At 43.6% G+C, this 22,857-nt stretch overlaps 7 protein-coding genes across 7 annotated transcripts; 2 read left to right on the top strand and 5 right to left on the bottom strand.

Moving 5' to 3' along the window:
- Nucleotides 1-2,214: 2,214 nt before the first annotated feature.
- Nucleotides 2,215-3,599, top strand: L203_101169 (uncharacterized protein; the record flags this gene model as incomplete). The annotated part of the gene is made up of 4 exons (XM_066210614.1): nucleotides 2,215-2,445; nucleotides 2,575-2,661; nucleotides 2,705-3,058; nucleotides 3,114-3,599. The coding sequence occupies 4 exons, from the start codon at nucleotides 2,215-2,217 to the stop codon at nucleotides 3,597-3,599; spliced, it is 1,158 nt and encodes a 385-aa protein (XP_066066711.1).
- A 254-nt stretch (nucleotides 3,600-3,853) lies between these two features.
- On the bottom strand, nucleotides 3,854-7,574 carry L203_101170 (uncharacterized protein; the record flags this gene model as incomplete). The annotated part of the gene is made up of 8 exons (XM_066210615.1): nucleotides 3,854-4,907; nucleotides 4,956-5,841; nucleotides 5,891-6,240; nucleotides 6,302-6,566; nucleotides 6,631-6,780; nucleotides 6,837-7,104; nucleotides 7,161-7,270; nucleotides 7,334-7,574. 8 exons carry the CDS (start codon nucleotides 7,572-7,574, stop codon nucleotides 3,854-3,856), a joined length of 3,324 nt encoding a protein of 1,107 aa, XP_066066712.1.
- A 201-nt stretch (nucleotides 7,575-7,775) lies between these two features.
- L203_101171 (uncharacterized protein) lies at nucleotides 7,776-10,805 on the bottom strand (the record flags this gene model as incomplete). The annotated part of the gene is made up of 8 exons (XM_066210616.1): nucleotides 7,776-8,157; nucleotides 8,215-8,464; nucleotides 8,520-8,667; nucleotides 8,722-8,993; nucleotides 9,042-9,476; nucleotides 9,533-9,701; nucleotides 9,746-10,328; nucleotides 10,420-10,805. The coding sequence occupies 8 exons, from the start codon at nucleotides 10,803-10,805 to the stop codon at nucleotides 7,776-7,778; spliced, it is 2,625 nt and encodes an 874-aa protein (XP_066066713.1).
- A 264-nt stretch (nucleotides 10,806-11,069) lies between these two features.
- On the bottom strand, nucleotides 11,070-11,458 carry L203_101172 (uncharacterized protein; the record flags this gene model as incomplete). The annotated part of the gene is made up of 2 exons (XM_066210617.1): nucleotides 11,070-11,391; nucleotides 11,439-11,458. The coding sequence occupies 2 exons, from the start codon at nucleotides 11,456-11,458 to the stop codon at nucleotides 11,070-11,072; spliced, it is 342 nt and encodes a 113-aa protein (XP_066066714.1).
- Nucleotides 11,459-12,986: 1,528 nt separating this feature from the next.
- Nucleotides 12,987-16,973, bottom strand: L203_101173 (uncharacterized protein; the record flags this gene model as incomplete). The annotated part of the gene is made up of 14 exons (XM_066210618.1): nucleotides 12,987-13,126; nucleotides 13,175-13,378; nucleotides 13,439-13,496; nucleotides 13,544-13,686; nucleotides 13,736-13,946; nucleotides 13,994-14,179; nucleotides 14,224-14,312; nucleotides 14,359-15,034; nucleotides 15,089-15,189; nucleotides 15,236-15,337; nucleotides 15,384-15,544; nucleotides 15,595-15,716; nucleotides 15,766-16,616; nucleotides 16,667-16,973. 14 exons carry the CDS (start codon nucleotides 16,971-16,973, stop codon nucleotides 12,987-12,989), a joined length of 3,351 nt encoding a protein of 1,116 aa, XP_066066715.1.
- A 261-nt stretch (nucleotides 16,974-17,234) lies between these two features.
- L203_101174 (uncharacterized protein) lies at nucleotides 17,235-18,633 on the top strand (the record flags this gene model as incomplete). Its single annotated transcript, XM_066210619.1, has 6 exons — nucleotides 17,235-17,451; nucleotides 17,502-17,542; nucleotides 17,592-17,670; nucleotides 17,721-17,866; nucleotides 17,928-18,526; nucleotides 18,585-18,633. The coding sequence occupies 6 exons, from the start codon at nucleotides 17,235-17,237 to the stop codon at nucleotides 18,631-18,633; spliced, it is 1,131 nt and encodes a 376-aa protein (XP_066066716.1).
- Nucleotides 18,634-19,570: 937 nt separating this feature from the next.
- On the bottom strand, nucleotides 19,571-22,544 carry L203_101175 (uncharacterized protein; the record flags this gene model as incomplete). Its single annotated transcript, XM_066210620.1, has 6 exons — nucleotides 19,571-20,455; nucleotides 20,506-20,715; nucleotides 20,760-20,907; nucleotides 20,955-21,469; nucleotides 21,515-22,015; nucleotides 22,065-22,544. The coding sequence occupies 6 exons, from the start codon at nucleotides 22,542-22,544 to the stop codon at nucleotides 19,571-19,573; spliced, it is 2,739 nt and encodes a 912-aa protein (XP_066066717.1).
- Nucleotides 22,545-22,857: the final 313 nt, after the last annotated feature.

Here is a 22,857-nt window from a genome sequence, read left to right on the forward strand (position 1 = left end):
TGCCGAAATGTCTCAACTACTCCAATCTCTCGACTTAACTGTCACATCTGAGTCAAATACCTCTTACCAGTTTATGATTTGACCTCTGACCTGACCGACGCAAGCTGCATCAGGCTGAATAACTGGAGCAGATTTCATCTGGTCATCGTACCGCGCCTAACCGACAAAGGGAGAAGGCTTTAGACATCAACTCAGCCACTCTTATATTCGCTGTACCATGTTGAACATTCAGCCTTGTCAGGTTCATTCTTCACCTGCATCTCTTTTTAACCACATCTGATTGAGCGGTCAATTAGTAACTGTTGGCCGCCAATCAAGAGTCTTAGATTATCTGACTACAAGACGCTTTTCAACAATCACCATGCATTTTGGAAGTTGATGCCAGGGCCACAGCACAACCGACAGTTATTGCCGGATTCATCCATTTCAAACCCTGTCTTACTGCTGGACCCCGCTTTTGGCGTTCATGGCCTACGTATCATCAATCGGCTACGACGGACGAATGCAACAAGCGAGACGATAGACGAGTTTTTACGCAATTGGCGATTTTGGCATTTCAGCAAATGGTAGCCCCTTTTCTTGGTATTCTTTTGACAGAGTGTTTGACATCTGGTGGCACTATTCTTGCCTTTTCTTGGTTGGTAAAAATCTTGTATCTAGCTGGATATATGCATTGGCAAGATAACGTATTTTGCGCTGTAGATGACGTGTGTTTCGCTGTGCAAGACGGACTTCTTGGTTTGGGAGCCAAACTTGCAAACTTGTAATAGGGTGACGATATATCTTGTGCATGACATACTCGTAAATTTACAATCATGGACAGACCGATGATGCAAACCCAAGCAATAGGTGACGCAGACGAGCGCTTCTAGCCCATAGACGAGGTCTCTATGCCTGTGGAGTACTCTAATTCACCGGATGACTCTGCATATCCACGAGATGAACAAGAAGCAAACCCGAAATTTGAGCGAGCAGCAAGAGAGCTGCCAAAGTGTCCGATGCTTCATGCCGTCTATAACCGAGCGAACTGAATCAAGCATGACGACGAACTCGGAGAGCAAAGATAAGGAACAGTCGCGCATAAAACTTGAGAGCAATATGGAGTATTCGCAAACATCCGCGATAGCATATCATTGAGACGCTTGGGATGACAAACTTCCGCGAGACACTTGCATCTTGAGTTATTTCCGAGGTTTTTCGCTCGCTTTTCTATTTCTTTTTGCCTTTCTAGAACCATTTCGGCAGACCCACCCACCCTTACGGTTCCATCTCTTGCGACGAAAAATGTTGAGAGAATCATGGCTGGCGAATGATTTACAAGTGTTGACAACTCATCCGTAAGATTTGGTTATCGTTTCGCTGGCCCGCCTTTGCTATGCTGCTGCATCTGTTTGACGCTTCGTGACACTCTTTTGCGACAGATCTTGCAGTATCCATCCTAATCTGAAAATCGCTGACTGCCGTAATAAACTCGGTTAAAGACTTTTCGGCAAATTCAGGTTGTCAGTGACTAACCCTATACAACCAGGATAAATCAAGCATACAGCATTTCTCGTCTATTGTTCAAACCATCCTCAGTGATGAGTTCAACCGTCAAGATACTGAGACACACACCTTTCCGTGTTGCCAATGCCTCATCCATCCTAGGACAAATTTGCAAGTAGGTGCTCGCTACCAGGTTGTGTGGACACGCCAAGCCGAGTATACCGGATGAATATGAGGATGCCGTCGAGATACACTGACCAAACTAAAGCGAGAGACGGATGTATTTTATATCCTACTGGTCCAAATGATAAATACAAAAGTAAAAGTTCCAATTAAAGAAAAGAAATTCTGCTCTTTTATTACATTCCCATGTCCATGATGTCCGTCATGTTCCTAATTTGGGCGGACACGACAATTAATAATGGTGCACGGTTGAATTTGTCTATCTTTTGAGACGAATCGAATTGTATCTTGGTTTTGCATTTGCTTTTATTCTTGCGATTTTTCTTTTTATCGTTGTATTTACGGTTAAGTCTGGAATATTGAGTTTTAAGGCCGCAAAACGTTTCGCTTCTATTATCAGGACTGCAAGCGAATCAACCTTTGAATCTTGCAACTTTGCAACTTTGCTTTGATGGAGAAAGGCCTTGGTAAGGTATAAAAAGGTAGAAAAAGGAGTGGACGGACCAATTGTGACTGCACGCCATGTCTTCACTCGCATTGCCCGCAATGCACCTCCCAACGCCTCCTGCCAATCCACCGGCTTCGACGGCCCCAACCTTGCTATCCTCCCAGCCAACCCGGACTCGCAAGCGTTCTACTCCTCCTTTGGATGAAGAGTCTGACGAGGAAGAGGAAGATGATAAGCGTCGCGGGCCGAGCAAGAAGAACAAGGCGAGTGGTGTATGGGGATGGGAGGATATGGGTGACCACAAGTATATGGTGGAAATTCGACAAATGGTGAGTTGATGTTCAATACGGCCGCTTTTGTGATGGCTACGTTGGCTTAGATTAAGGGAGTTCCTGTTGGGTCTGCGTTGAAAGATTTAACGTTTTGTGGATGTCTGGAAAACTAATTGCATGTCCCAGATGTTTGTCTTTGGAGAAGTTCAGACGCCGTTACCAGAGACTGTCAAGCTCGTAGAAGACATTGTCCGTGGTCAAATCATAGAAATTGTATGTCTTGATTCATTGTTTGTAAACCTCTAACAGTGGATAGGTCATTCGTGCTCGTCTCTTGACCCACCTCCGCTCTTCCCGTTTTCTCTCACCGGAAGACCTCATCTTCTTGATTCGCGATGATCGCGGAAAAGTCAATCGCCTCCGCACGTACCTTTCCTGGAAAGATGTTCGCAAGCGAGCCAAGGAAGAGGCAGAACGAGCGGGAGAGGATATTGAACTAGAAGTGGATGAAGATAAAGCTATGAAGGGAAGAAAACAAATGGTCAAGCTTCCCTGGGAAGTTTTGACACCATTTCAGACGTTCTTGAGGAGTATGCCAGGGAAGGAGGAAGAAGATGATGAAGACGAGGACGAGCTTCAAGCTCATGAAGATTCAATGCAGCGTCTCAAAGTGAGTTATGTACACTTTCCTTTCAAGGCCAAGCTAAAATGTTTTGGTAATTTAGGAAGCGGACGAAATTACCAAAAAAATGACCAAAAATGAGTACGCTCAATACTCTGAATGCCGACAAGCATCCTTTACCTACCGTCGTGCCCGTCGCTTTCGGGATTTCATAAATTTCTCTGCGTACCTCGATGTCCGTCCAAATGACGATATTGTCGACATTCTCGGCTTTCTTGCTTTTGAGATGGTCCGCTCGTTGTGCGTGACTGCACTGGATTTGAGAGAGAGGTTGGAAAAAACAAAGTTGGTTGTACCTCCAGTGGCGGGGCAACCACAAAAACCCGCATCTCCGGTCAAAGAATCGACAACCAAATCTTCCAATACGCCTTCTCTATTTGCACCTCCGCCAAGTGCAAGACAGCCGTTGCAGCCTTGCCATATACTAGAAGCTTTTGCACAAATCCAGAGGACACAGGCAGCAAATAGAGTAGGTGGAATGGGCAACTTTAGAGGAGGAGTGGGAAAGAAAAAGATGGCTCTTGTTTGAAAACGCAAGACGTTGCTGCGATTTATCAATAAGAATATCATGCCTATAGCGCTTGGTTACAAACCCTAAATTCTCATTTTTTATTTACAGCGCCTTACATATAGTATCAATTTCGGTTTTCTTTTTGCATTGACCTCTCATTCTCGTTTTTGACAGTTGTCTTATAAATATGTTTAAATGCATTGTATAAATAATAACAAGAGGTCTCTCTACGTTGTAAACTCATAATGTACCAGTATAATAGAGATAAAGGTTCAAAACCCACCGAGTCGTCTCTTTCCTTTTTTCTTTTTTTCTCTCCCACCAAACTTACCTCGCTCTATTTGAGTACTTACCCGAGCCATTGAGCCCTCTTGAGTCGCTTGGCTTTCTTCAATACCCATCTGTGAATTAGTAGGTGGTGGTGAAGACCTCATTTCTGCCCCAGGTAAGACGCCTGGTGTCGTTGTTAGAGCAGGCATAATATAGGACGACTCAAGCGTAGGTGGAATAAGGTGAGCGAATGTCTGTGGAGATCGTAGGGAAGTAGGTGAACGGAATTGCGCTTGGAATAAGGGGTGAGAACGGGACGAAGGAAGAGGCTTAATCGGTCTGGCGTGATCGTTTCTTGTATAATGTGTTGACTGATTGACACGCCCACCACCGACTTTTACCCCTTTCCATGTCCATTGATGAGGATCTTCGCCCAACTTCCAATCATCTACCAGAGCTCTGGCAGTAAGTGTTTGTATTCGTTTTTCAAATTCTTCTGGGATGTCTGTCTGATCATTTCGTCCGTCATCACAATCTTCCCACCTATGTGAATCCGTATTATGAGCATTCAAAAGAGGCTTGACAACGAATATATCGACAGGAGGCGGAGAATCATCTCCTAAGGTGAGAGCACGTGCAGCTCGAAGGAAATCGTCTTCGTGATCTCGTTCTTTCTCGTTCTCATCGACTATCCTATCAAGTACCGTCTTTTGATTAGAAAGGCAGTCTTCTGGAATGGAGATGACGAATGAAAGGTAAAGGTTAATGACGAGCTGGGCTGTTGCGAGTTTGTCGCGCCGAGAAAGAGTGGGAAAGTATGTGACAAGGCTGTTGTACAGATCCAACGGTTTCAGATCATTCATGAGTAGCGATGGACGACTTTGGTTGAGCGACGGTAATGCATCAGACAAGACAGCCACGCCCATCAGATGTTTTTCAAAATTGATAGATTGTAAGGATTTCAAAGTGCTCTGGATCGAGTAGGAATGAATAGGAATCATTGAAAATGAATCAAAGCTGCGCAACGGAAAAAGAAAGTCTCTTGCCAGCTCGTTGCTTTAAGAGAGTCAGTCAAGGTAGCCCTACGCTTGAGATTGTACATACAGTGTCAGGAAACTGTCGATGGGCGCGTCCAGCTCCCTGAGATATCTCTCAAACTCTTGTGGTATCAAATATTGTAAACCAGTTTCACTTCCGTCGTCTATGGGGTTATGATCATCACCGTGAACAGGACCGTACGCTTCAAATTTGCTCTCAAGACTACCCTGCCCTACATTCTTATTTTTGTCCATGAATCTCTCTTGTGTGTCTTCCATATACGAGTTTTGGGTATCGGCGTCCATTTGGCTATCTCCATCGCCTTCATCAACCCATTGCTCGTTTAATTCTTGATTTTTAACGGCTGTATATTGTGCTTGCTCCCCTTTTGTGCTCTCGTTATCCGCTTCGTTTCGCCTATCAATACTTCTGAAGCCCTCAGCGACAAGAGCCTCCACAGTATCCTCATTCTCCCTGGGTCCCGTACCAGAACCTAACTGTCTACTAGCATTCTCTGTGATTGCTTCAATCAACCACCTCATATCTATTTCCGTCCAGCTTACACTAGCTTTGTCCTGCCATCCCTCTCCCGCTCCTATCTCCTTACTCTCCTGTTTAGCACAAGAAACTACATCATCATCCCAGTAAGCAATAAGTGGTATCTTGTCTTTATTCCCCTCTATCTCGGCATTCTGATCAGAAGCTGGTGCTACAAGAGAATAAGAATAGAGAGCTCCGTCATGAGATAGTACGAGAAGAGAGGGGTGATACCGCGTTGAGTGTAGTTTCAAGAAAACAAGATCAATCGGGTTGATATATTTTGGTAAAGAGAAGGCGAGACTAGACGGGGCAGAGAGGAAATAGAATGGTGTGAGTGGCTTGTGAGATGAAGGTGTCGTCAATGCAGTGAGAAGCGGACTTGTTGAAGAGTGCAAAAGGGTAACGCTTTCACCTGGGCCCAAAATGTGCACAGCCCAAATACGACCAATAAATAAACATACCTTTTTGTAATCCGGACAGAATCAATGCTTTTAGATCTTGAACCTTCCCATAATCATGTTTCCACCCAAGTCCTACAACGCCTCGCCGTTCATCAATCCAGAATACTTCTTGAGTAGTAACCAGCAAGGTCCATTTTGAATTTCGTTGCATTGCTGTTTTCTCAACGGATAGGAATCGACGTATTCTGCTTCGAAGGCTAAAAATTGTCGTAGTAGGGTGAGATGGATCGTCAATATCAATAATGATTGCTTCGGTTGCGGAAATAACAAGGGCAGTTCCAGAGCGAGTGCCGAAAGCAACACGGAAGAATTGATCTCTTTCGTCTGTCACCTTGTCTCTGACTTTGTGCCTATCGAACGCAGATTGCGTTTAATTATGAAATCTGCAGTTATAAAGTATATGTAGCTCACAAGCTCATGGTTTTTTCTATTCTTCCATTCTGAATTTTTTTCTCTTCCAACCATAGCCACACACCTCCACCCTCGTCCACCAAAAGTGCTTTTGCCCAAATTACAGGATCTAGAACGACATCGACATGTCGCCGACCTTCCGTATCGCTATAGCTTATTTGGGCACGAGCGGAGGATGTGATGTAGGCTGGTGGTGAAAAAGATGGATACAACGAGACAAGATGAGTTGTTGCTTGAAGTCGGACAAGTAGAGATGTAGAATCTTCTGGTTGGGAACATCAACATTCTATTCACCAATTTCATGAGGCGAGCACATATAAAGGACATACTATCTGCACGGGAGTCTGACACAACTGCAGATGAACATATTTGCAGGATTGGTGTAGGGAATGTCTCAATCGGCTTTGATGTTGGCGCGAACCTATATCGACTTCTTCTATCCAGCCTAGCAGTAGAGGTGGGAAGTATAGGAGCAATATCTGTGGCGAAAAAATGAGCCTTCTCTCGGTTTTGTTTCACTCCAACGGATACTTACTGAGTTCATGTCCAATGCTACCAATAGGAAAAGCAACCCAAGTTTTGGTGAATCTTCCTCTTGAGTTGTGAATTTCAGCAACGATGGAGCTTTGATCAGGGTCTTTTAGCGATGTCTTGCCAGTAAAATGATGGGCTTTAGATCCAGCTGGTTGCTTCGAAGTTCCAGATGGGCCAGCAGAGTTGTGCTCTTCCTTGAGGATATCACTTATAGCATCACGAAGGCCGTCTCGTTCAAATGGATGGCACAATTGCTCAGCGTATTTTACCTGGGAAAAACCTGTTCAAAAGCGTTCAAAATACACAAACACCATTGGATACTTACAGAAGAGTCAACAACGCTTTGGAAAGACAGTTCATGGCTGGGTATATTTTCCAGTAGGCGAGTGGCCGGATAAAAGCATTCTGCTTCATTGCTTATCTTCCATGTTGTATCTTTAAACCTGTTAGATCCTGCAACATGTATACGCTCGTATTCCTCAAGTATGCTCAACTCACTTTGTCGTTCTTCCCCGGCCCAAATCCATTTCCAACTTCCCTTCCGCTTGCTGAGCGTTGCGCCTCCAGGTCTCCCGAATTCTACTATCGGTCCAGGTATACCAACTGAATCATCCAAGCCCTCTCTTTCAGACAAGTTTCGTTCATTATCTTCTTCCAAATCCGGTACAGAATGTTGGATACGTTGATGACGTTTCGTGCGAGGGAGGATGATATATTGGACAGAAGAGGGGAAAACCATTTGAGTATTGACAGATCGGAAACAGCTTTACCTCCATGGAGAGTTGTCGGTCATATTACAATAATATCTTGAAACAGTTGTAAATGTAGTTGGAAAAGCAATCATAATTGGAATGTAAAACGGATTGTAAAGATAAGATTAAAAAATAATAAATCCGTGCCTGAGAGCAACTTTTGCATATAATGTAAACAAAATTAATCATTATAACGCTTCCAGCTCCTCTATCCCATCATCCTCTTCTTCAGCAATGACTTCTCCTTCCCCTTCTGCTTTACTTGCCCCTTTGTGCTCTTGGTCTTCTCCTCGCATCGTTCTGCCTCTTTGAAACCAGGAGCTTGTTTCTTCCCTCGTGATTTCTCTCAAAACCATTGTAGCATATGTACTAGCTCCCAGCTGCATATCTACTTTGACAGCACGGAATTTCCCTTGAGGATTGTCTTCAGTAGGAGGATTCAGATGAAGGATGGCGTCTTCGTCAGATTGAACAAGCGGAAGATCGGGGTCGGTGTATCTTATGTGTGACCAAGAGAGGGAGAGAGGCCGAAGGAGAATCAAACGGTAAGAGCCTGGGAGGGAATATTCTCTAAAAACAGCTTTGAATCAGCGCCAAAGCTTTCCGATCAAGCCAAGCAGTACAAACCTCTGTTCCCTGCGCATTTTATCTTTATCCAGCCCATCGGCTTTCAAAATCCTGTCATACAAGTCGCCTACCTCGCCACCAGGATAATCCACATCAAATCCGGGTAATGGCATTATGACATCAAAGATGTTATGCGTTTTGTTGTTGATGTTCTCTTCGGTCAAGCGTCTGACAGAGGGAGAAGATGATGTTTTCCAAGTATGGGCGCGGCCGTGGCGGTCTATACGATGAGCCGGGACGTTTTCGGGATCTTATCACTATCAGTCATGTCGTCGCAAGGGGGGTAATAGCTGGAAAAAACGTACCATACGGCTCATTCCCTTCCGTCTTTTCAAAGACAAGGTCACCAATCAAAGGCTCCGTTGCAGACAATTTGATTCGTTCAGAAACGACGAGGTTCCAAACATAACTTTGGTATGCATGGACATACATTGTTCTCAAGTTTCTTGGGATCTGTAGGACATATTGTCTCAGCATAAATTTGAACAATAAGAGAGATGAACCCACCACACCCAATGCCCCAACTTTATCTTCTTGCCTTCCACCTCTCTTCCAGAATTCCCAAATACTTCTTTCTGCCACTGCTCTCCTAGGCATGATTTCCAATGCTTTGACATAATCTCCGTCTTCCAACCATGCCAGCCTTGCTGTTACGCAGTCGGGATGTTCGCCTTCTCGAAGTGAGAGAAGAGAATCGAGAGCAGACGACCAATCTTTGCGAAGAATGAAAAGACCAGTGACGTGAGTTGGCATTGAAGAGGTGCCAAATCGCTGCATTCCTTGATAGGTAGTGAGTATTGGGTTAAGCGAGGAATAACAGGACGTACCATAAAAATTGATGAAACCTGAATCTCGGACAGAAGCCATGGTTTTATTGATTTCTTCCACGCTCTCGGCTTCTACACTTCTCAATGTGATTAGAAACCTGTTGCCTTTCAGCATTCCAAGCTCCAAGTATTGGGCAGAGTACTCGAAATCCCCAACCCTCACACCTCTATCACCTCTATCAGTCACAGCTTGCTCTTCAGTATGCCAGCCTTGTTTAATACCATTAACGGATTTCCAGACGTTTTGTATAGTCCGTCCTGATCGTTTCAAGCAGACGCGTTGGACAGTGACCGCTCGTTTATCTTTGGTACCGCAAACAGTGATGTCTTTTGGGGATACAGATATGAGACGTTGAAGGTGATTGAGGGCGTCCATGGTTTCGCGGTTCGATTTGTGGAGGGTAAAGTGAATGTATGCTGGGAGACGGGGTTGATCTATAACTCGATGGTATACATGAAGGATGCTCACATGTAAAAACATCAAAACTTACCAGCAGCACGGCGCTGACCTTTGGTTTGGCCAGTCTGATTGGACCACTTGATGACGAGTCTTTGGCCTTCATCGCCTTCTATGTCCCTTGTAGTGCTCTCAAACATCGCGGGGAAAACTTCTCTCAGAATTTTATGAGCGGCTGTCCTCTCTTCCTTAGATTTGATAGACTACTGGCCATTAGCAAAATGAAAAACAGAGACAAAAGACAAACTTGAGACAACACTTCTCGCTCATCTTCATAAGCAAGCCACCAACTTCCTGAATCGCCATTACGACCATTAACCCTGCCTCCTCGTCCTCTTCCACCGCGGGCACCTCGCCCTCGCCCTCGATCTCTGCCTTGACCACGGCCAGACTTGCGTGCCAGAGATTGATTCATAGCAGCTTCTTCTGAAGACTCGCCTTGTTGGTCCTGTTGAGCTTCTGTTTCTACAGAGACAGCAGATTCTGTGGATTCTATCGCAGGCGTACGGTTGCTCCACCCACGATCACCTTTAGGAGGTGCATCACGACCCTGGACTACAAATGTATGTAAAGCAATAATGGCCTCATCGGAAAAATGAGGCCGCAGCTTGATTGTAGTAGAAGGCGACCATTGTGGGTGTGGATCAAACTGTAAATTCTCTGGAAGACTGGCCACATCAACTTGCCCAGACGCAGCTTCTTCATACTCTTGTTCGTCCTTGTTTTCACCACAATCTTGCTGCGATCCGAAATCTTTTGGTTTTGTGATATCTTTCAGATGAAGTACTTGCCCATCAAGGCCTATCTCATTCACCAAGAAATCCGTAAATCTAGAAAGAGATATCAGCCCTAGCTAATGACCAAAATCTAGATTGTCCATGCAACCTTCTACTCAGCTCATCATACAAAATACTCACGCACCGCTGTTTGATAACACCCCTCACCCCTTTGACTTTTCCGACAAATCCTCTGATACCGCACTCTTCTTCACCTACAAACCCACGCCTACCAATCATGTCTGCCTCAACCCCAGTGACCATTCGCAAGCTCGGTGGAAGCTCTGGGATCGCAGGCTTGAGACCAAGCTTAGAAACCGGATTGGGCAGACGGCGATGGGGAGCATTGAGGTGGTCTGTTAATGACGGATTGTTTGAAACAAGTCCTGGGCTTGGAACAGCAGCTTGTGGGTCTGAGATGGACGGACAGGCTATGGGAGAGGCATCCTCCATTCTAGGCCGCTTGATATCTTCCAGCTCTGTTGTTTCTTCATCTGCTGGCCTTTTTTGGGAAATTTCTTCGACAGACATGATGTTGAAGAAAGATGAAATCCATTAACAACATCTTTTTTTTTTGTTTCTACGAAATTTCAGGCGGACGTCGCCGAGCAATTTATCTTCTACTGTTACAGGATAATTTATAAAATTAACAAATTCACCATTTCATTCCAAACAATATTTATAAATGCTTTCTTAAAACCTCAACACGATTCAATCTCCAAAAGCTCTCATGGTATTCGACAAGGAAACTACAAGATATGGATAAAGTAGAGACTTCTATCACCATTGTCAGCTTTACACTTTGTAAGCACTCTCAAAAGGTTCAAAGTTTGTCAAGCCATCAAACACATTCTCATACATATTTTCTTTATCCATACCATCAGCCTTGACCTTCCGGATCAACTTAAACTTGTACGCGTCGGCCTCTACACTGCTCATGGTTGGCATGCCTTTCAAACCAGCAAAAGGCCCAGTGTGGTCGTAGGGATATACTCGCTTGAAATACATTGGAAACAAATCAGCTGTGACAAGAAATGATAGTGAAGGTTTTGACTTGAGGACCGATAACGCTGCCCGCACACTGGAAGGTGAACATTGTGGCAAATACAACGACACGCTATTTATCATCAGTTTGCAGGGCAGTTCCACACGCACTAGACTGACCTTGATGATTCCACCAGCATTGGTATTGGCCCAACTGAAAAGAAGAGGCCGAATAGCAGCAAGAGTCTAAGAAACATAATAGCATGCCAAGAGGTCATATGTCCTATCACGTTCAAATTGGATAAGACCAGTGACATTCGCAATGGGAGGAAGGGTGCACATCCTAGCCATGACAAGTCAATATGTGGAAGAATATGACCAAGAGCACCCATGCCATGATAACTCAACGCACTTGGAAATTGTTTGTCAAGTAAACGGTGTACAACAGAGTTACAATAGCTATAACATCAGATGGAACTTGCATCAAGACGGCTTATGGGTGTTTAACCACCCGATCATAACTGTCAGAATGAAATTCAAACCCACTTTGAAATGGGTGAAACCGAGAGTCTTGGTGACCAGGCCATCAAAAGCATTGAAACTGCCAGAGTATTGAAGATATTTGAATACTTCCTACGCGATCTCAAGCTAATCAACTTCCTCTAGATCAGTGTATGTTCTATCTATCGTATACACTCTTACTTTGAAATAGAAATCCATCTCTCTTTCTCTCTACTTCATTTACAACAGTTATGTGATCTGATTAATTTGGTGTATATCTGGACAAAAGACGTGTAAAATAACCAGTACTTTTCTTCTTGAGCAGATTGTAGAGCAAGAATGAGATGGAAGATGGCAGCGAAAGAGCTGGTTTAGTATAAAGATGCTTATGGCTGATGCATTTTGAATACTAGCATTCGGAAAGCAGCGCTGATAATGGCTGTGAACAAGCAAGGCTATCTCTGGCATAGTGGAGAGGCTGTCGAGTAGTTTGGACTTGTATCAAAAGTGGTTTGGTTATCCGATACCTTTCGAGTATCCTCCCCAGTTGCTACAAAACCATCTTCCATCGCTGGCTAGAGAAGCTCTGCGATTGACTATTGCCAGGTTCACTAAAATCTTCAAACTTTTCATCGAAACCTAAGCTGGGGGAACCCATAATCTCTTATATTTATCAGTCAATAAATGAATGAAATTTGGCAGGAAATTATGCTCAATCCATCCCGTAATGTTTAAGTGAATGGTGACAACTCATAGCTTATTTGGTTCACTCAATCCACCTCGTTAAGAGGCTATCGCTCTCATTATTGAAACCAGCCATTGCGTCTAATGCTGAGCAAGACCAAGGACAACACTCATTTTCTTTCACTCTCATGCTTCATAAACGTCGACTGGTTGAGAATAGAGTTTACAGAGATGCTCTTGGATATTCAAACATAGTAAATCTGACAGAGGTTATGTTGGAGTCGCTGAGTAACGTATCACAGCTTAAGGGGAGTCAGATTTTGAGCATTAGGACGGCATCCAACCTATTGGTTCAAGAATGTACAAGAGTCTTGGAGGTAGGGCAAAATGTCCTAAAATCGACTAAACAAGCATGCTAGAATCGATAGTAAGGGAAGTAAGTGATGTTTTGCGCAGTGTATCGTAGTGGCCATTGAATAGGTCGACCTGGCTTGACGTCCGTAAGATGTATGCATACAGATTAATTGTCTATTCCTAGGCGTATCATATACCCGCAACCTTCTTGTAAGTGGCTGGGTTAAGTCGTTGATGGGCTGCTTTGATCACGTAGAGTGGGAAACTTGATACGGCCACGATCACAGCCACTTTGTAGACAAATGTCGTTGATAATACAAAACGCAAGTCTATTCTCGGCTGTCACCATATGTACTTAACGATGAATAGAGACATACCAAAGTAAGCCGGTAAAACAACCATGCTTCCAAAATACATAATCGCTGTTCCCAATTCGCTTAAAACCATGTAATTGTGCCATGTGGTGACCTCCAGAGCCACCATGATGAGTTCATTGATGACAAGGGCTGTATATGAAATGGCAACAATATGGAGGAATTCGGATTCAAAAAGGAACAAAGAAAGGAGCATGATGATTCCTCCTACAATTGTTCAGCTTTTGACCTGTTGTGTTGACAAAAGGTTGCATTGGATAAACGTACCTTGATAGGTGGATATAGTTAGCCATGTGAAGAATGTCCTATAGCTCAAATAACGCCCCTTTTGACACTGTCAGCCTTTCAACATGGGAATGGGGTATGACTCACCTTGGTTAGCTCCTTGTAGAGCTCGGGGTATAACAGAGCAAGATCTTCATTGACATCTCTATCCAGAACTAGCGAGAAAACTGGAGCCATTGTGTAGATAGTGGCATATCCTACCTGCAGCCAGCCTTGATACAAAGATATGGCTAAATGCGCGTCATCCTTCTTAACACTTGTCAGGTTCAAAAGTCTTACGCGCAAAAAAGAAGATAGAGCTGAAAACTGCTTGGATTACGGCAATGATTAAACCTCTGTGAATGACAAACTGTGAAAGCTTTGCTGAGCGTTTATAGGAGTTTCGACCATGCCAGAGGAGAAGTTTTGTGAGATATGAAAATTGATTAATGCTGAAATCGGCCGCCAACGAGGCTTGTTTACCCTCTTTTCCGACGATTCCGATACCTAGCTTCTAAATCAGCATAGCAAATATGGATAATAACACGACTTGCCAACATCGGCAGCCTGGATCATGCTAACATCGTTTCCTCCATCTCCAATACAACATACAACCTTTTTGGTGTATTCTCTTATTAGCCTTGCAACATCAGCTTTCTGAGTAGGCGAGCAACGGCAAGCTACAACTATAGGTAGCTGGGTCGCGAGAGCAATGAAAACTGGGCGAAAACGATCGAGGCAAAGCTGTTGGAAGCGTTAGTATAATGACAAGCATATAGAAAACCTACCTGGAGAGACTCGCCATCAATCACCAAGGCACAGTCAGGTTTGGTTTGTAAAAAGTCCAGCATATCTCGAACCTGCTCGCTTGTTTGTACTACCACCAACGTCTCAGTTAGTATCAGAATTGCTATCAAACTCACATTTGGCCACTTGGTGGATATACTGCCCTCTTCCAACCAACTTGCTGCTTATAGCGATATTAGTGGCAGTCTCAATTTTGTCACCGGTCAACATCCAGATTCTCAGTCCTGCATTTCTCAAAAGTTCTAAAGTCGGCTTTACATCTTCTTGAAGCTTGTCTTCTACGCCTGTTAAAGCAAGAAGTTCCAAATCGTTTTCAAGATGTTGTAAGATAACTTGAGAAACCTGTGAAGCTCGCGTTTCGGAAGATGCAATTTGGGCTTCTTGATAAGCCTTGTCAAAAGACTTGTAGGCATCATGACTCAGTTTTTTACGGCCAAGAACGAGGGTACGCAATCCCTCGCGAGCCATATTTCCACATTCTTCATCCAACCAATCATTTTTTCCAATGATAGCACCCATCACTACATCTGCGCCCTTTTGAACGAACATGATCTCTCCTGTTTCTCTTTCCTTTACAATAATTCCCATGCGTTTGGATTCCGAGCTGAAAGGGAAGATAGCTAGAATGTCGTATGTGAAATTGGTACCAGTGGACGTTGAGACAGATATTGATGAGCGATCGCGATGAGTCAAGGTCAAACCAACGGATTGAGTGAATTGAACAATTGCTACTTCATCAGGCGATGAAGCCTGGTACGCTATTGAACCGTCATCGTCAGTAACAGGTGTTACCTACGCTCATATTAGCCCGATCATTCTTTGGCATTCAAATGAAATAGTACTTACATTATGACAAATAGCAAGTGCCATTACAGCATCTCGGACTCGTCCTGTCATATCTCTTCTTCCTCTAACAGCTCCCCCAGGCAGAGATCCTTGCTGTCCATCTACATAGCCCTGTCAGTTTAATTTTGGTTGAAGAGAAAGTCTTACGATAGGACTCTTCGAACGCGGTAGAGAGTATATTGGCGACTTCATCCATACTATCCCACCCGAAGACCAAAGTGCCCATATGGAGCTTTTTTAGTTCCATTTCTTCCTCATATCAGTACTTTCAACAGATCGAAATACTTTGGCTTACCGTTCCGCGTCAGGGTACCAGTCTTATCGCTCAAAAGATATTCTATCCGTCCAAGCTCTTCGGGCAGTGTACTGGTTCGAACAATGGTTTTTGGGATTTCGTCATCTGATTGAATTTGATGAGCGTAAACAGTTTTGCCCATGTCAAGATTAACTCTCAGACTAATTTCTTTGTTAGATCTAGATTAAATGAAGTTTACCAAATGACGTACGAAATTGGAATGATGCTTGAGAATAGGATGAGAAATCGAAACACATAAATATACCATTGCCCTCTAAACCCGTTGAGTGCTACTAAGAATACTGACAGAGCGAATGTGACTGAACAAAGAATCTAGACCTGCTGTTAGCCTTTAAAATAAACCATTTTCATATCAAAATACCTTTGCCATGGAGTTGACCTCCACTTCTAATCTTCCTACCTTGGTGCCGCTAACACTCGTGTTGAGGACTGCTCTTGATTCTTTCCCTGTATACACAACGAGGCCAACAGCACTCCCAGCAGCAAGGACAGTATTAGCCCATAGGGCATTCTCAACATTGAGATGAATAGTGGTTTGCTCTTGCAAACCGGGTTCAGTAGAATATATAGTCATAGTGCCGTAGAATGTATGAATATCCTTGATTGGAGGATCGGTGAAAAGGACACCTTCAATGGAACCAACATGTGCTTCGCCCATCTTTTGAGTTTCCTTGATGGCAACCTTCAACTTCCAATCTGTCTCTCCATCAAGTTGATCTGTTCGGATGAAGCAGGTGCCTTCTTCCTCAGATGTTGTAAGGAGGACCATATCTGCCGGCACACGTTGATTCTTTTCCAACAATACCATGTCCCCAACCTTCAAGGCCGAGGCCGGGATTGATCGTGTCTGAGGCCTGGGCAATGATTGGTTAGAGGGCTCAGAAGACAAAGTGGGAGAGCTGAGATGTGACAATGAAGCCTGTGGCAGGATCACAAGGTAGCGGGTAGAGTTGGCTTCCCGATCACGAAGATAGCGTTGATAATCGTCCCAAGCTTCCTTTCCCATCGTTACTGTCAATACAAAAGCCAGAGGCGCGACATAAGTAACGATGTATCCTATCTTTAAAGCCGGTATAAATTGCGACAGGGCAACCATAAGGAAATAAAAATTGAAGAAGAATTTGAATTGTTCGTAAAAAACAAGAGGTAGAAATGTCATAACAGAGTATTTTTGGTTACGGACAACATTGGGTGGATACCGTGACCTACCAGCTGCGTACCTCTCAGTATGCAAGCAGGATATTTTATGACGTTGTACTTACGAGGTGATTGCAGAGGTATCTCTCGCCCTTTCCCTTTCACATCTCCACTGGTCGTTTTGAGAAATCTTGGTGTATCACCTTCGTCTCGTATCTCGGCTTGTCCAGCTAGTAATGCTTCCTCTTCTGATGCATCACTGATCCTCTTTTTATCTCTTTTATTTGACCAACTGCTTCCACTTGCCGCTCTGAAACTTGGTATTGAAGAAGACGCAGAGTCAAGCTGGTTCTGCGGTATTGAAGATAGCAGCTTCGGACTTGAGTTAGATCGTTGCGAGAGTGTTCTGAGGGGATAACTGGAGCTGGACATCTCATTTAATGTTTAATATATCTCTGGATGTCCATTCCCTTGTCGTTTCGTAAAATCGTTATTGACTTCAAATTGTGTATTACATCACAATTCAGAATTCTTAATCTGCTATGCTTTGTTGTTGAATTCAATCATGTCACGTGACCTTATTGATTGCCGGCAATTTCTCCTTTTTTTATCCGACTACGCTTTCTATTCTTCATCCAACATTTGTTTTTCATTTTTACCTTCTTTCAACACATACATTCTTTGGAGGAGGTAATGAGCTGCCCGGAGCCTCTCCGAACTTTTACAAAAGGCAAGGAAAGAGCAATCTCTATGGACAATGAGCTGAGTACACCGAGGGGAATCTCAGCAAGTACAGCGCTCGAAGATACGACATGGCCTCCAGCTCGAGAGTCTGAACGATGGACAGCGTTGCAACTATGGCATAGAAGCAGGCAACGCGCAAAGTCGGATAATAAAAGCTGGGAGTATGGTATGTTTCTTTCTTTCTCTGGTGAATGATGCTGACTGGGTTATTTACAGTCCTAAGTAGTGGAATAGCTGGTGGTATCGCAGGCTGCGTTGTATGTCAAGTTGTATTCCTTTGGCCGCTGACCTAATGTCTTTTTAAAGGCAAAAACGTCTATAGCACCGTTAGATCGAGTCAAGATCCTCTTTCAGACATCAAATGCCGAGTTTCGGCAGTATGCCGGTGGGTAGACAGATATATTTTGTTCAGCAGGCTCTCATACTATGATGTAGGAACTCCCATGGGGCTGTTGCATGCCACTCAGTTAATCTACAAAACTCAAGGTATCCGAGGATTATTTCAAGGACACAGCGTGACTTTGCTGAGGATTTTTCCTTATGCTGGGATCAAATACATGCTTTATGATTGGATGGAACGGGTATGTATTTCACTTTGCTCCTCGGCCTGTGAAATGACAATACTGAATCTTGTCTTCCAAGCTGTTGATTACAAATCCTGAACAAAGAACACCTATTCGATTCTTTATCGCTGGCGCTGTCTCTGGAGTTTCTTCTGTCCTGTGTACCTACCCTCTAGAACTTATTCGCGTTCGTCTTGCCTATCAAACAAAAGTATCTGAACGAACATCTATTATTCAAGTCATCAAGTCGATATATCATGAATCTAACATACCCATGGCCAAAAAACAGAGCCAGTCTATCTCACCTTTTATTCGAAATTTGCCATTATACCCATTTTATCGAGGATTTAGCATGACAATTATAGGCATGATACCGTATGCTGGTGTTTCGTTTCTTACATATGGTACTCTCAAGACACATCTTCCACAATACTTTCCTTATTTTGTCACACATCAAACGTCGCGTGACCTTACTTGTGGTGCAATAGCAGGTGCTGTGTCACAAACAGCATCTTACCCGTTTGAGATTATAAGACGGAGAATGCAAGTCGGAGGCATAGGAGGGAGTCAGGGAGTAGGCTGGAGAGATGCTGTCAAAACCATCTTTGAGGGGAGGGGGTGGAGAGGTTTTTGGGTTGGATTGAGTATAGGTTATGTCAAAGTCGTTCCTATGACTAGGTGAGCTTGACTTGTCATCTTTTTATATGATACGAATCATCTTGACGAAATTGTCTAGTATATCTTTTGCAACATGGCAACTCCTGAAACGCCTCATGGATTTGTAAACCAATCATTACTGGGAATTCCATGTGTTACTGCCTCATACCTTTCCTTTGTTTCTTGATTTGTCATTATCAGGTATCATTTGAGACGACTGTGAATGTTGGAAGCATAGCACGGACAAAGATAATAGAAGAACAAGGGCAAAATAGAACGAGTTGTTGAACTTGTTTAGGGGTCAAGATTGAGATACTCACCACAAACAGGGAATTTTATATCATCGAGCATTATCTTGGATTTGAGCAGATTGCACGTACACGCATTGTATCATCAATCTTGGAACTCTGCCTGTCATTGATCCTATATCACTAAGACTGTCTTTACTAATGATTGTAAAAGTTGTGTCAATTACAGAAGCAACGTTCCATGTCTCTAACATCCACTTCTTGATTGGCATTAAAACAGGACATAATGGCTGCCTGTAGTTCATGATCCTTCATTAAGAAAGGTTGGTGATTCCTATTGCTTTTTTTTACTCAGAATGAATATAAATTAGCCTCTATTGTGTGCGATATACCATGATTTCTGTACATGCGTAAGAGTAAAAGCAATAGCACAAAAGTCTGCCTTCCATGCGAACACCAACGAATAAGTCAGCGTTGTTCTAACCCGAGGCATATCCTCTTCAGTCGCAATTTCCCAAGCTTGTAACCAGAAATTCATATTCTTTCTCTTTTTCAACACTATCGCCAAAAAGAAGTTCATATATATGTCCACCAATATACACTACAAAGTGTTAAACCGTTATGTTTGCATTACAGGTATTACAAATATGAACTCAATGTGGCTATCACATAACTTGAAGTTATGTTTGTATATAAATGCACTATGAGAAATGGCACAACAGCCATCTACATCATTCTATACATTACCTCTCATCAACAAATTGATTCTAGCATAATCGTGTATTAATACAGTTGCGCTTGTCACCGGAATACGGTTTTAATTGCGTCCGAATCTTCCAAACCATTTTTGCTGCCTGGTGTGTCCGTCTCCGCCCCTAGACTGCCTCTGCGGTTCTGAATCAGTTTCATTAACGTAATGCGTATCTGTTCCTGTGCCGGTACCATATATGCTGCAATTATAGAGCGGTGAGTGAGGCTGAGAGAAACTTGACTGTTGTCTCTGCTGCGTGCAATCACCCGCATTACTGCTCACATTAGAGAATGCAGCCAAGACGTCCGTAGAAGAGGTAACACTAGGTTGAGGCAGTGTTCTTAGTACATTTGGCCGTTCGCGTCGGCTTAATCCACTAGCTAGACCTGATGGTCTTCCCTCTATATTCTGGCCAGAAGATCGCGATGAATCTAGTGATGGCAACGCGTAATTATGTGAGCACGAATAATCTAGGGCAGTAGGGTTTGTTGTATTCGTGCCGGGAGTCGAATGGGACAACGAGTAAGGATGTTCATTGTCAATAACCGCAGGCAAAGGGGAGGGGGTTGATGCTGAAGGAGAAATTGAGTTGAAAGATATCGGAGCAAAATATGCGCCATCTGATGTCTGTGCCATACCAACTGAAGCTACGTGTGTACCAGCAGATGCTTGGAATGCCTCTGAAGGTATACCAGGCGAAACATGATCCCAGACGTCTTCTGAATTTGAATACGAGGGCCTGTAAACTAATGCCGGCTGTCCAGGTGGGGTAGAGAAACCACCAGGTATAGTAAGGGAAGATGCGCTTGATGCAGCACCATCATGAGTCGAGCCCTCAGAAGTGTCAATGTCCATAGAAGGTAGATAACGTTCGTTAAGGTAATCGCGGAGAGTGTCAATGAGCGAGCCAGAAAACACACAAAACGAAGAACGTTGATGGTCATTAAATGTCTACACTTGTGCATGAGTTTTATTTCAATGTCTCGGTATATTGTGCTCACTTGTGGTGGAGCGCGTCCAAAAGCTTGGAGCTCTGAAACCCTGAACGAGGGCACTCCAGTCAAGCTTAGATGTTTGAGATAAGGAAGACGATTGAGCAGATATGCTATAGCCTTAACACTGAGCTGATCGCAATAAGAGAGGTGAATACGCTCAAGCGTAGCATAGTTTCTTATGAGAGAATAAATGGCAGCATCAGTGATGTTTTGGCACTTGCAGCATATGTCAGTATACAGTTAAAGGTCATACTGCTCACCTTAACTAAGCCAAAACGTCTCAGTTTGGATAAATTTTCTCCAATCTCAATTATGCACGCATCCGTTAATAGTGTGCAACAAGCCAAATCAATGTATCGTAGCCTCGTGCAATTCCTGGCGATTTGTATCACCCCATTGTCTGTAATCCTGGATGACGATGAGTGACGTTTCAGCTTTTAGTCCATCCAACTTACAGATCGACATGTCCCAAATGCAGGTTATGCAGATGTTTTCCCAATCTCCCGATGCTGTAAAGGCTTTTATCTGTTAATTTCGAGCATCTGTTTAGGGTCAATTGTCGGATTTTTGGCGCATTTGTAATAAGGTTATCCAATGCCTGATCACCCAATTCCGTACAAGCAGTAAAATCAACCACCCTTAGATACTCCATCGTAGTTACCAAAGGTCTATACATGGCTATTCCTTGTTCCTTGTCAATATTCAAGCCTGCTTCTTTTGAGATGGCTGCGATTTGATCATCCGAAATGTTCTCAAACTCCGATAAACAGGGGACACATTTGTCGGTGAGAGCTACGCAAACATTGACACGCAATTCGCGAAGGTAGGGAGTGCATAGAAAAATGGTGTGAAGAACAGCATTAGAAAGAGAAATGAGTGCTTGAAAATCGTACTCTAGCACGAGAGGGCATGTGCGTATGAGAGGTATGAGGGAACGTTCTGAGATGCGATGGCATTTGTCGAATTTGACCTGTAGCCGTAATCAGCAGAGCAACACAAAGCTGTAGATGCATACCCTTCGGAGCGATTTAGACTTTCCAACAAGAGCCATAATTCCATCATCTCCGACCAACTTGCAGTCCGATATGTTGATAGCCTGTATTTTCCGACACTTTTCGCCTATTACCTCCATAACCGAGTCGTCGGTGTGTACAACCCCAGTCAAGTCAAGTGAAAGAATATTTGGCATAGAAGCAATCACAATCTTGAGCGTATCAGCCGTAACCCTCACAGCCCCGTTAATGTTGAGTCTCTCAACCTGGACACAGACAGATAGGGGAAGGAGCAGCTCGTCGCTAAGTATTGGACCAACTTGATTGAGAGGTAAACGTTTGATGGCATTTGCATAGGGCAAAGAAGAATTCTTGGAGTGTATAACCCGGATGATAGCCGCTAAGCTAGTGATTGAACCTGGGTTAGGTCTATGCCACAACAACGAGAACGCGCAGAGGCACCAAAAACGACAGACAAGCAAGGAATTGAGAAGATCTGCGTTGCTGGGAAGATGACGAAATATCTGAAATATATGAGAAATCCATTGACAACTGGTTAGAGAGAACACCTACGTGAAGAAGAATTTCGGGAGGTAGATCGACAGCCTTACAAATTCCGTTTTTTTCTTGGAATGCCTTCCCTTTGCCTTTTCTGTCGACCTTTTCATTATTTTCGCTCAAATCCAACCAGCTCTTTGTTTCTTCATCAATATGGATGGCGATAGACTCAACAGTATCTTCTTTATCCGAATCGCTGGTGGATGAAGGCGTCATGCTTGGTTTCCGCAATAATTGTGCCCGTTTGTGAGTCAACCGTGGTCGGTGTCCACCATGATTTCGTGGCCCATCGATGGCAAGCCGAGCAATTGCACATTGCAATTGAGTTTCATCGCCCTTCATTTCTGAATAATAAGCATGCGTCCAATATGGCTCAGCTTCAGAGGAAGCTGGCTTATCGGAAAAAGCAGACGCTTTCGATCGGTTTGTTGATGTTCCAGCTGCTGGCTCAGCCAGATGTTTTTCAGAATTGTCCAAGTCCTGCCCCAAGGCCATATTTGCTTGTACCTTTTGATGCTGTATTCGATGGTAAGATAGATGAAGAGTTTGATACAAATGCTGCAAAGTGTGATAAAAACGGTTTGCGAGAGGTGCGGCAGCTATCCTACATCCGTCTCGAGATCTTTTTCTCTTTCCAGTGGGTAGACGTATGTGCAATTTGCCTCATGGACTTTGCTGGCAAGTCATGTCGACGGAGTTAAAGAAGAAATAAAAAGGAAAATGTTAAATGTCAACAAAAAGATAATTTTAACAAAATAATTAAGTTAACATTCCATTATGTAGTGTCCCGATCTCATTTACGTATTTA

Source organism: Cryptococcus depauperatus, chromosome 1 (genome assembly GCF_001720195.1).
Source record: "Cryptococcus depauperatus CBS 7841 chromosome 1, complete sequence".
Lineage (NCBI taxonomy): Eukaryota > Fungi > Basidiomycota > Tremellomycetes > Tremellales > Cryptococcaceae > Cryptococcus > Cryptococcus depauperatus.